Here is a 13036-nt window from a genome sequence, read left to right as displayed (position 1 = left end):
TGTTGGAGGAGAAACAGCTAGGCAGCAGGACACCAAACTTAGGAAGTTGTAACATCAGGAGTACCTTTTTCTGATGAACTAATTTTATTTTTTTAAAAAAGGCTTTTCCACGAAGGTCTTGAGCCACATGAAAATAGATGCCTTTTAATAGAAGCTGTGGGTTGGAAAATGGGACAATGAATCAAGTTGAAAGTCAATTGGAACCAAATTAATAGATGTGGGTTTAGATGATTTAAAATCAACGTTTGTCTTTTTAACCTGGGTAAGTAAATTTAGTCTCCTTCAAGTCACGGTGGATTCCTAGGGATTTCATGAATGTGGTTTCCTTGGCAACAGGACAGAAGTGGTCTCACACTGTCTTCCTTTGACTTATTTTTATGACTTTCCAGAGTTATAGCCTTATCATTTCTATCCAGGTATTATCCTGGTTAGTTACTGAACCAAACAAGGTCAGCCAGATGTGGTGACCTTCTGAATCCAGAGGATTTAAGGAAACAATATTTTCCTTGTTTACAAAATTCTGTAACACACCCGGAACCACTAAGGTTACTATCACTTCTCTAATTGCTTGCACAACAGAGTCTATAAGTGTGCTTCTGTGCCTTTAACACTTTCTGTCTCTTATGCACACTGAAAATTTTAGCCTCAACCTCCAATCAGCTCTATCATATATCTATCTATCTATCTATCTATCTATCTATCTATCTATCTATCTATCTATCTATCATCTATCCATCCATCCATCCATCCATCCATCCATCCATTTACCTATCTATCTCCTATCTCTCTCTCTCATCTATCTACCTACCTACTTACCTACCTACCTACCTACCTACCTACCCATCCATCCATCCATCCATCCATCCATCCATCTATCTATCTATCTATCTATCTATCTATCTATCTATCTATCTATCTAACTATCTCCTATCTCTCTCTCTTTCATCTGTCTGTCTGTCTATCTATCTATCTATCTATCTATCTATCTATCTATCTATCTATCATCTATCTATCTATCTATCTCCCCCCTCTCTCTCATCTATCTATCTATCTATCTATCTATCTATCTATCTATCTATCTTATTCTATCTATTCTATCTATTCTATCTATCCCTCTATCTATCCCTCTATTTACAATCTATCTATCTACATCTATTTAGCATCCATCCATCCATCCATCCATCCATGTCTCTCTCTCATCTCTCTCTCTCTCTCATCTATCTCTCATCTATCTATCTATCTATCTATCTATCTATCTATCTATCTATCTATCTTCTATCTATCCATCCATCCATCTCTCTCTCTCATCTCTCTCTCATCTATCTATCTATCTATCTATCTATCTATCTATCTATCTATCTATCTATCTATCTATCTATCTATCATCTATTGTTTATCATCTATCTATCTATCAATTTATCTATCTATCCCTCTATCTATCATCCATCCATCCATCCATCCATCCATCCATCCATCCATCCATCCGCATGGCTTCCTGCTTCCCATTTCTAAAGCTTCCCCAGGCAGTTTCTGCAAAAGGAATTAAAACACTCCAAATAATCCCTCTATAGCAGTGGTGGGTTGCTACCGCTTCGCACAGAATCGGGCGAACCAGTAGCGGCGGTGGCAGCGGGAGGCTCCGCCCACCCACCTGGATGCTTCTGTGCACCCCTGCTTCTGTGCTCTCTGCCCGGATGCTTCGTGTGCCCCGCGCACAGGAGTGAACTGGTAGCGACGGGATTTGGAACTCGCCTTTGATCTATAGTCTCTCTTTTTTTTAATAAAAAATGCATAATAATAAACAAAGAAGATCAACTGCACTTGAAAGGAGGCCAGATTTAGACTCCTCTCCGAGAGCAAAGACTATTTTTCTGGCTTTCTAAAGCAGCGTTTCCATGCTGCGTATCCAGCAAGTTTATCGATCCGCAATAAACATGCTTCCGTGGGTGTTGTTGCTAATAATCTTCTAATATAATTAGGAATCTGTTGCATGTGCAGGAACAATGAGATTCCATCTGCCTGGTTGTTTCCCCCCGCAGAGGATATAAATCTTCCCCCTTTAATCGGCCTGGGTCCCTTCTCGAGCTCTTCAAATCTGCCACAGGTCACTGGCTCCCCCCTCAAGACAACTGAAGGCAGAACTGCTTCTCCAGAACATCTCTGATCCTTCTCCTGAGTGACAGGGAGACCTAATTGATGAATGGACTCCACAGTTTAATAGACTGCTTCCAGGATTTCCAATTTTTCACTAGCAGGTGTGTGTGGACGCAAACAAAACCTGTGCACGGACACATACACCCAATTATTCTATTAAGGGGCTCCTTGGTGGTTTCCTTGCAGATGTTTCATGACCCAACTAGATAACATAATCAGTGCTAGAAGGGAGGGGGATTTGCAGAGAGGAGGAAGAGGAGGAGGAGGACTATGGGGGTCCTTGGTGCTCTCTGAGTTTGCTCAGAGAGCACCAAGGAACCTTCAGGTCAACCCTGAGCTACAAATATTCTCTAATTATTCTATTGTTTTATATCAGTTATTTCTGAGTTCTGGTTTTATTCTTGAGAATCAACATCTATTGTGTAAGGCCGAACTTTAGGAATCAGCAAAATTTTGCCACGGACAAAATCAAGTTAAGGGTTTTGAGGCTGCTAATTACATATTGATTATTTTCCAGCTGTTTTTGTTCTATTTGCCGCTTGATAAATGACTAACTAGAGAGGCTTTCACTCATGAAGAGCCCACTTTGCAAAGAGAAGACAAAGAGAGAGAGAGATACAATTATCTTAAAAAGGAAATAGGTTTTTTTTTTTTGGTATAGCCATTTAAAGTCATTTTTCATATTCCCCATTTAGCTATACAGGTAGTCCTGGACTTACGACCACAACTGAGCCCAAAATTTATGTTGCTCAGTGAGAAATTTGTTAAGCAAGGTTTGCACCGTTTTACGACTTTTCTTGCCACGGCTGTTAAGGGAATCACTGCGGTTGTTAAAATTAGTCACAGGGTTGTGAGGTGAATCTGGCTTCCTCGTTGAAGGTCGCAAAAGGGGATCACGTGACAGTCATAAATATGAGTCAGTGGCCAGCGTCTGAGGACTACTTGAGTGCTGTGGTGAAGTATAGACACACGTGAGATTTCAATACTTTTAATTGAAATACGGTCTTCGAGGTTGCAGGAAAAATTTAAAATGGAGAACAACTTCCCACCTCTGTCCTGTAGTATCTTGGTTTTTTAACTTACTTAATTTTGGTGTTTTTTTTAATATCGTTTATTTATTCAATTTCTAAAGTGCTTTAATGTTTGTACCTCTCTCTTTATGAAGTTTCTGAGCCACCCAGCTTCTCTGTTAGTGAGAGGATGGCCTATACATTTCATAAATACCAAATAAAATAAAAATCTATGCAGATTTCTTCAAAGATGGGCATTATTTTGTTCCACCGAGCACCAAAAGACAACTGGAGTTTCATGGGTTTTTTTTTTCCCTTTGAAAACATTTTGCTTCTCATCCAAGAAGCTTCTTCAGTTCTGGCTGAACGGTGGGAATTGCAGTCATCTGGTTGTTAGCACTCTGAACATGAATGACAAAGCATATCAATCCTTTTATTTTCCACTATTCAGCCAGAACTGAAGAAGCTTCTTGGATGAGAAGAGAAACATTTTCAAGGGAAAAAAACAAGAAAATCCAAGGTGCTTTTTGGAAAAAGCACCTTTGGGTGCTCTGTGGAGCAAAATCATGTCCATCCCTGAAGAAATCTGTATAGATTTTTTATTTTATTTGGTATTTATTAAATGTATAGGTCACCATCTCACTAACCAAAAGATTCTGGGTGGCTCAGAAACATCCTAGATAAGAAAATCCAGCTGTCTAATATGATTAAGCAGCATATAGATTTAATGCCAGAAATATTTTTGTTAGTTATAATACCAGAAAGTTATGACAAAGGGACTATATATTTAATGTTACATGTATTGACAGCAGCGAGAATAATATTTGCACAATACTGAAAAAATGGGAACACTCTACCAGATGAAAATATAATTCAGAAAATATTGGATTGCGCAGAGATGGATAGATAAGATAAAATATAAGATATTTTATAATATAAGATAAATGAAAATATAAGATAAAGGAGATACAGAGTATTATTCAACGTGGAATAGGTTTTATCAATGGTTAGAGGTAAGAGGTAGAAATTAGATGAAGAAAGAGCATTGTTATGTTTGAGTAAAATATGAATGTTGTTTATAACTAAGTTTGCTAATACGATTGATATGATCATAAATAAGCTAATGCAATTATAAATATGGTTATAATCAGGGGTGGGTTCTAAATTTTTTTACTACCGGTTCTGTGGGCGTGGCTTATTTTGTGGGTGTGGCTTGGAGGTCATGTGACTAGGTGGGCGTGGCTAGCTGGTCAGAATCATTTCTGGAAGGTCCTCGCACTTACGACCAGTCCTCGCACTTACGACCCGACTCATTTGTTTGCTTTTAACACTGATCAGCTGTAGGACGGCCCTTTGAAGCCCCGCGGCAAGAGTTTAAACAGTTTTTTTTCCCTCTAGTCATCATCTGGGACTCAGGAGGCAGCAATAGATTGGGGGTGGGACCAAATAAAAGGTAAGAATAACGTGGGGGGGGAAGGGCGGGGGGGGAGAACCAGTTCGGTGATGTCATATCGTCACTGCTACCGGCTCGGCCGAACCGGACCAAACCAGGAGGAACCCACCACTGGTTATAATCATTATCTGTACTACTAATATTACTATCAGTATATTTGTTACTTCATTTTTTCCCCTTTTCCGGACAACACACTTTATTCAAAATACATATATATATATATAAATTAAAAAAAGAACTTGATTTAAAAAACCCAAGAAAATTCAGGTGCCTTTTGGAAAAAGCATCTTTGAGGACAACCCTGATTGAGAATCTCCAGAGACATTAATCCACGGAGCAATTTTTTCTAGAAAGCAAACCCTTCCTTGATCTTCCAAACGGTTGGCCCTTCGGACACTTACGTCTCATCAGTGAAGGCAATTCCGAAATATTCCTTTTCCTTCAGATTGAAGTGGGACGCTACCAGATCTAGCAGCTCCTTGGATAAAAGCTTGGGCTGAAAGAGAGAGACAACAAAGAACACGCTCAGACAGATAGCAGCATGATGGGGAAGGGGGGAGAGGTTCAAACAAGGGATGGGAGGGGGCGACTCGTGTCTTCTGGTGGGTCAATCAACAGGACATGCGTACAGTGACAGCGACATTGGCCAGAGCTGATGACACAGATTGGTTTGAGCCAGCCCCCCCCAGAGACATTCATCGATCACAATGCTTGAGCCATGCACCTCACAATGCCTGGTGTTTCCCATCCTTCGAGAAGCCTTCAAAATGACATTTGGTTTTCTACCGTTAAGCCTGTGCACGCGCGGACACATGCACATGTGATATGAAGTGTAAGAGGCGCGACGGAGAGAGCCAGCTGATCTTCTCCCACAAAAATTAGTAACTTCCTGAACGACAAACATCCACCGATGTTAGTAAATGGAGAAACTCCTAAAGCTAGGTGGGGCATTACCAACCCATGACACCTTCACGTCTCAAAAGTCATAATTCCCCCCCTCCCACAAATAGCTTTTTAATCTGTCTGCACAGTCATTTATATCAGGTTGGGTTGACTAGGTGGACACACCAACAAATAAATGGTGATCCTAAATGATGCTAAGAATCAAGTATGTTTCAATACTTGTTTGTGGACTAACTCAGTTTTGGGCTATGAGTTGAAGAGGTGACCTTCGAAGACATCACCTCAATTCAGACCTTCTTCCTGCCTTGCCCTCCTCATTCCATCTTGGTGCCTCCAAGTGGAGATTGAAGTGGCTTGACTTGATTTGGTTGGCCTCCAGAGTGGAAAAAGGCCTCTACATTCCCAGGAGCCTGTTTTAAATTAGGAAGGGACACAGTTTCAAATCAGGGCTTCGCTTCAGAGAGGCTCTGGGATGGAAGCTTTGTCCAACTAGGTGTCCCAAAGGTGCTTTTTCAAGAGGCACCTGGACTTTCGGGTTTTTCTTTGAAGATGTTTCACTTCTCAGCCAAGAAGCTTCTTCAGCTCTTGAAGACCTCCCTTTGAAGAAGAAGCTGAAGAAGCTTCAGAGCTGAAGAAGCTTCTTGCCTGAGAAGCGAAACGTCTTCAAAGAAAAACCAGAAAGTCCAGTTGCCTCTTGAAAAAAGCATCTTTGGGACAACCATGACCTGGATGACGGAGAATCTCCGTAGACATGTCCAACCAGGTGTTTCTTTGAAGCCTCACACGGCCTCCATGAGTAAGCAGCAAACAATCTGTTTTGGTTGATTGCTATTCCCTTGGAGAAACCCAACTATTCCAGGGAATACAGGCAACCAAGCATTCCAGGGAAAGCTGCTGAAGAGAAGAAGGACTACTGAGGCAAAATATTTGGAAGACGGCCTTCACTTGCTAGGGTGACTTTTCTTGAATACTTGAACAAGTTCACGTCAATGCATTCTTATTTGATGGAGACGCTAGGTAGATAATTGTAGAATGGGAATAACTTGCCCAAATGCATCCCCAGTGAGGTATATTGAGCTACAATTCCCACACAAGACAGAGAAACTGGAGATAGAAAAGTCCACTTGTAGACTATCTTCACTTTACCAAAACTTTACTCGCAAGGAACGGACCTGGTTCTTGAAACAGAGCAGTCTGGTTTTCTTAAGAGGTAGAGAATCCACCGCTATCATCACCGTGACCTTCACTAGTCTAGCTCTACCACAGGAATACACAACTGATGTTCTCAAAGGTAAGGCAGCTTCCTTGAGCTAGTACACCTGTATGACAATGGCAAGGGATTGTGAGATTTGCAGTCCAAAACCACCAGCTTGCTTACCGTAGCTCCCCAGTGCGTAAGTGAACTGCAATACAAAAATTGTGTACAGTTACTGTGAGCAGATCTGCAACCAACCATGACCTACAAGGTCCGCAATGAAGTCAGATGGTTCTCGTTGACCAATCAGGATAGATTTCGAAAATATGTGAGCGTCCTCTCCATGTCTAAAGGAAACTACCTTCTGACAGTTACTGCATGAGTTAGTTAGGAAGAAGAAAAGCGCGGTTAGCCGAAGGGTTAAGTTATTTGAAGAACTTCCTGGTTGGTAATTCAACGTTAACTGTGGCGGTCTTGTAGATACTTACCGCTGATCATTAAATTAGGACAGACTTTTAACTAAAGACACAAAGGAGTCTAGCCACCAGTTGTTATCATTGTGCAAAAATAAACTCTTTCTTGAGTTGACTTGGCAACTCGATGATGGAAATACCTTCTCCCTGTCTTCTGTAGGAATGTCCCTTTGATTTCCCATGTTAACGTCTAGATACAGGAAGTCCTTGACTTACAACTGTGCGTTTAGTGGCCATTCAAAGTTATAACGGCACTCAAAGAGTGACTCAGGACCGTTTTTCACACTTATGACCATTGAAGGATCCCCATGGTCATGTGATCAAAATTCAGACTCAACTGGTTTTTTATTTATGACTTGTGTCCCAAGGTCACATGATCCCCTTTTGCGAAACTTCTGACAAGCCAAGTCAAGGGGGAAGCTGGATCCAAATAACAACCATGTTATTAACTTAACACTTGCAGGGATTCGCTTAACCACGATGGCAAGAAAGGTTCTAAAATGGGGTAAAACACATTTTTAATGAACATTTCACTTAGCAACATAAACTTTGGGTTCAGCTGCGGTCGTAGCTCAAGTTCTTCCCGTATTAAGGAAGAATTATCTCTATACGATGCTGGAGAGGTTGCAGCTACTGTGACGTGTTAGGACGTCGCAACCCAGGAGCAGCAGCTGCCTGGAGAAATGTGACACCTCCCGGGATCATCACAAGCCAAACCAGCGCAAAGTACAGAAGCTACAACGGCCGTAAGCGTGAGAAACAGCCATGGGTCACTGTTTTCATCGCCATTGTAACTTTCAACGGTCATTAAACGAACCGTTGCAAGTGGAGGACTACCTGTATAAGCAAGGAGAGCCCAGTCTAAAGGGGTTCGGAGAAGAACAATAGATGGGAGGGAGCCAGGTTAATATAGTGTCTGGAGGAGAATTAAGACCACAAAGTTAAATCCTGCGGGTCGTATGGCCCAAGCTTCACTCTGAGCTTTTTTTGCAAATGTCGAAAGTCGTCGGGCTCCTGATTTAAGGATTTCTGCTAGGACTGATTTGTGTTTTTAGAGAATTAATTTGCTGGACCAACAAGACTGACTTCTCCTCCTGTTTCTCTTCCAGAATCAGTACAGCTTTCTACTCCCGCTGTTTTACAAGGGCGAGGGGAACCACCTGGCCAAAGAAAAGGTTTATGGGGGAATAATCCACCTGCTTTTTAAGCGGCACCCACCGAATTCCTCTTATCTTGGAAGACCCGGACAACAAACAATTCTCAGCTGTTAATTAGCTCTATTTTAATGCCTGCTTGGAACTGCTTTGTGAGCAGAGCTGTGGGCCTTAGTTTGCAAGACCAGAATTGTGAACAAAGTAATATGGCAACCAGAAGAGTTTATAAGTAAGTATAGCCAGTCCAAGCCCTGTTTCTCCTTTCCCTTTCCCTTTCCTTCCCTTCTCTCCTTTATCCTTCCTTCCCCTCACCTTCCTCCCTCCCTCCCTCCCTCCCTTTTACAAATCCCACTCCCTTACAGCACTGATGATGTTCCCTAGTTAGGTCATGAAACGTCTGCAAGGAACCACCAAGCTCAGGGAGCACCAAGGTCCCCACAATCAGTCCTTCCTTCCTTCCTTCCTTCCTTCCTTCCTTCCTTCCTTCCTTCCTTCCTTCCTTCCTTCTTCTTTCCTCCCTCCCTCCCTTTGTTTCTTTCTCTATTTATCCATCCATCATCTCTTTCTCTCTCTCATCTTATTTGTACCCTATGACTATCATTAAGTGTTGTACCTTATGATTCTTGACGAATGTATCTTGTCTTTTTATATACACTGAGAGCTTATGCACCAAAGACAAATTCCTTGTGTGTCCAATCACACTTGGCCAATAAAGAATTCTATTCTATTCTGTTCTATCTCTCTCTCATCTATCATGTACACAGTTACTAAGTTCCTTCCTCCCTCCCTCCCTTTCTCTATTTATTCAATCATCCATCCATCCATCCATCCATCCATCCATCCATCCATCCATCCATCCATCCACCCACCCACCCACCCACCCACCCACCCACCCACCTACCTACCTACCTACCTACCTACCTACCTACCTACCTATCTATCTATCTATCTATCTATCTATCTATCTATCTATCTATCTATCTATATCTCTCTCTCATCTATCATGTACACAGTTCCTATGTTCCTCCCTCCCTCCCTTTCTCTATTTATTCAATCATCCATCCATCCATCCATCCATCCATCCATCCATCCATCCATCCATCTATCATCTCTCTCTCATCTATCATGTACACAGTTGCTATGTTCCTTCCTTCCTTCCTTCCTTCCTTCCTTCCTTCCTTCCTTCCTTCCTTCCTTCCTCCCCCCCCTCGTTCCAAATTTGTATAATGACTTTGATCAGAAGCTAAAGGAGACTTCAGGGGAGAGATGACTACATTCTTGATCTTGGAGTCCTATGAGGCCAACAGTCCTCCTGAACCCACCAGTGAAGGTGGCCTATTCAGAAGCGACCCAGAATTGGAGAGCTCTTTTTCCATCATAGACCACCATAACAACTTCTAGATGCTTAGGAGGACCAAGATACCAGAAGACACAGGACTTCAGCATCCATCTCTCTCTCCCCATGAGATAGCCTTGATGTTTCCTCACAAGGAAGAGCATAATATGTCCCAGAGTTTGCCAGAACAACCAGGAAAAAAGTGAGCCATCATCTTAATAATAACATTGTTACCTGTGTAGCTTTCCTAAATTTCTTCCTCTTGACAGATAGGATTACTTTTAGTAAGGGAGAACATGATCTACATCAGAGGTCTTCAAACTTAGCAGCTTTAAGACTTGTGGACTTCAGCTCCCAGAATTCTCTAGCCAGCTAGCTAGAGAATTCTGGGAGTTGAAGTCCACAAGTCTTAAAGCTGCCAAGTTTGAAGACCTCTGATCTACATAGTTGGTCTTGGGCAGGTAGAAGACAGGAGGTCCTTACACCATTTCCAGCTGGACCACAACACAACACAACATAACACAACACAACACTTGGCTTTTGCCTGCTACTTTTCTTTTAGAGACCTGTAGTTGATTCCTGCATTGCATGGCAGTTTTCCTTTCATTCCTAATCTTCCAGATGTATACTGAGTGGAGACCATTTTCATTTTCACACTCTATTAGATGCTAATAAATAGGGCAAATTAATTGGGAATCAAATAAGGTTGTTAGGTGTTTTCAAAAGATCACTGAATGCTGTTGCGTTTTGTCCCAATTCCTGCTCCCAAAGTTACTATACTTCAAAATGGCTTACTTGGTCACAAATAGTATGACACCAGTGGCCTAAAAGAAAAAATCAAATTAATCTAATCTAATCTAATCTAATCTAATCTAATCTAATCTAATCTAATCTAATCTAATCTAATCTGATGTATAACAAGTCATCAGGCAACTGTACAAGATGAAATTAATTAGCCAGGATAGCACCGTATATTTTTAGTGTACTTTAACTTTGATAATTCAGATAATCTGTTATGATGACGGCATCTGTTATTGACTTGATTGTATTTGTTCTGCAGCTAATCTGTCAGGACTTTTAAATGTTAGCTAACGTGTTTACTGCCAGTCTTGTTTGTCCTACAATCAACCCAGCAGGTTGCCGTTTAACAGTCTGTTCTGAAGCATTCAGAGTTCTAATCTGCTGAAAGAAAGAGCAATTAAAAAAATAAAATAAGATAAGATAAAAAGAAAGACAAAAGAAAACAAATTCCCATTCAGAGGCGGTCATCTAACAGGCCAAACATAAAAGGCATAATGGATATTTGAAATAAAAATTTTAAGTGCTATTAAGACGTCAGCTGTCCAGGCTAAAATAAAGATGACTTTGTGGTATTTCACATGAAATTTGGACCGTTGACTCCAAAGTGCTTTTTCAAAAGGAAACTGGGTTTTGTTTTTCCTTGAAGACGTTTCGCTTCTCATGCAGGAAGCTTCTTCAGCTCTGTCTGAATGGTGAAAGATGGAAGGATTTATATTCCTAGCAGTCATCTGGTCATTAGTACTCTCTCTGAGAATCATTGTGCCACTTGGAGGTTTATCTGTGCCCTCAGGGTCATCTGAGTAGTGCAAATGGGTGTGGAACCTTCTTGGAACTGCTGAAAGGAATGTAATTCTAGTACTTTTGGAGGACATCAGTAGAAGCTCAGAAACTACCAAATCAACAAAACAAAAACAAACAAACAAAAATTTTCTTTCTAAAAGGTAACAATTGGACTTCAGAACTGAAGAAACTTCTTGGAATGAGACATGAGACATTTTCAAAGGAAAAATAATCAAGACGTTTAGTTTTTGGAAAAAAAGCACCTTTGGGACAACCATGACCTGGATGAGAATCTCCAGAGACAAAAAATATCCCAAGATGATCCTTGTGGAGAGGAAGAAGTCATTTTATATCTCTGATATACTGAAAGATGAAGATGAGAGAAGATCTTCTTTCATTGATGAATGTATTTTTATGTACACTGAGACCTTATGCACCGAAGACAACTTCCTTTTGTGTCCAGTCACACTTGACCAATGAAGACGTCACTCAGTCAGTCAGTCAGTCAGTCAGTCAGTCAGTCAGTCAGTCAGTCTGTCTGTCTGTCTATCTAGCTATCTATCTATCTATCTATTATATCTTTTATGTACACTGAGAACTTATGCACCGAAGATAAATTCCTTTTGTGTCCAATCACACTTGGCCAATAAAGACATCAGTCAATCTGTCTGTCTGTCTGTCTGTCTGTCTGTCTGTCTGTCTGTCTGTCTGTCTGTCTGTCTATCTATCTATCTATCTATCTATCTATCTATCTATCTCTCTCTCTCTTATATCTTTTATGTACACTGAGAGCTTATGCACCGAAGACAAATTCCTTGTGTGTCCAATCACACTTGGCCAATAAAGTTCTGTTCTGTTCTGTTCTGTTCTGTTCTGTTCTGTTCTGTTCTACTCTACTCTACTCTACTCTACTCTACTCTACTCTACTCTACTCTATTCTATTCTATTCCATGAAAGATGCTCAAATGGCCCATTGACCAAATCAGCACCATCATTCAGAGACTATTTCAGTCTGCAACTACAGTCCCTATCCTCTCTCATGGTCCTATGCTCTGTTTCTAATGAACAAAACCTACTGCATCATTCCTTCTGATGATGGGTGAGGAAGCATGACCCACAAAGAGATCCTCTCCTTCTTCCTTGGAAGGTAGAGAACATGGTCAGACAGACAGCAATATCTGCTGGGTATCTTACTCATACGAATAGCCATCCATCCATCCATCCATCCATCCATCCATCCATCCATCCATCCCTTTCCCCATGTCAGCTTCTCCAGCTCTGCATCCAAGGATACCAACATGACTACAAGTGCTCTCTCTCTCTCTCTCTTTCCCAAGGGGAACTTTGCTATCACTGGACCATCAGTGATGCTATATTATTTATTTATTTTATTTATTTAATTTGTATACCGCCCTTCTCCAACAGGACTCAGGGCGGTGAACAGCCATGGTAAAACATAACATATAAAATTTAAAAGCAATTTAAAAAACATTAAATAATTTTGGCTATCCATTTAAAATATTCCTGATTGGCCAACCGGATAAACTCACCCGAATGTATTTCCAACCTTGCCCGTTTCATGCAAAACACTGAAAACCAAAAGAATAGATCCTAGTTGGTTCTCCAGTTCTCATGTCTCTCTGGGCATTTATTTGATGGATCCCTGGAGACCTCAGAAATAGAGATAATGAGCAAGTTCCCCAGCTTTCTTTGTGGTTTAGAAATTTCCTTGATCTGTTGGCTTTTAGATGATTTATTTCTTCTGCTTGGATACCGA

The 13036-nt window shown here is 41.0% G+C and overlaps 1 protein-coding gene across 1 annotated transcript in view; it reads right to left on the bottom strand.

Moving 5' to 3' along the window:
- Nucleotides 1–13036, bottom strand: part of FRMD4A (FERM domain containing 4A) — a 196078-nt gene that overhangs the window by 113290 nt on the left and 69752 nt on the right. Inside the window, exon 3 of the mRNA XM_070947795.1 lies at nucleotides 5019–5113. Within this exon, the coding sequence (XP_070803896.1) occupies nucleotides 5019–5113 (95 nt within the window). The remainder of the gene's footprint in view (nucleotides 1–5018; nucleotides 5114–13036) is intronic.

Source organism: Pituophis catenifer, unplaced genomic scaffold, assembly GCF_029215685.1.
Source record: "Pituophis catenifer annectens isolate HBS135680 unplaced genomic scaffold, rPitCat1.0.hap2 SCAF_7, whole genome shotgun sequence".
In the NCBI taxonomy this organism is placed as follows: Eukaryota; Metazoa; Chordata; class Lepidosauria; order Squamata; family Colubridae; genus Pituophis; species Pituophis catenifer.
The sequence above is the reverse complement of the archived record's forward strand: the minus strand, read 5'-3'. Positions and strand labels throughout refer to the sequence as shown.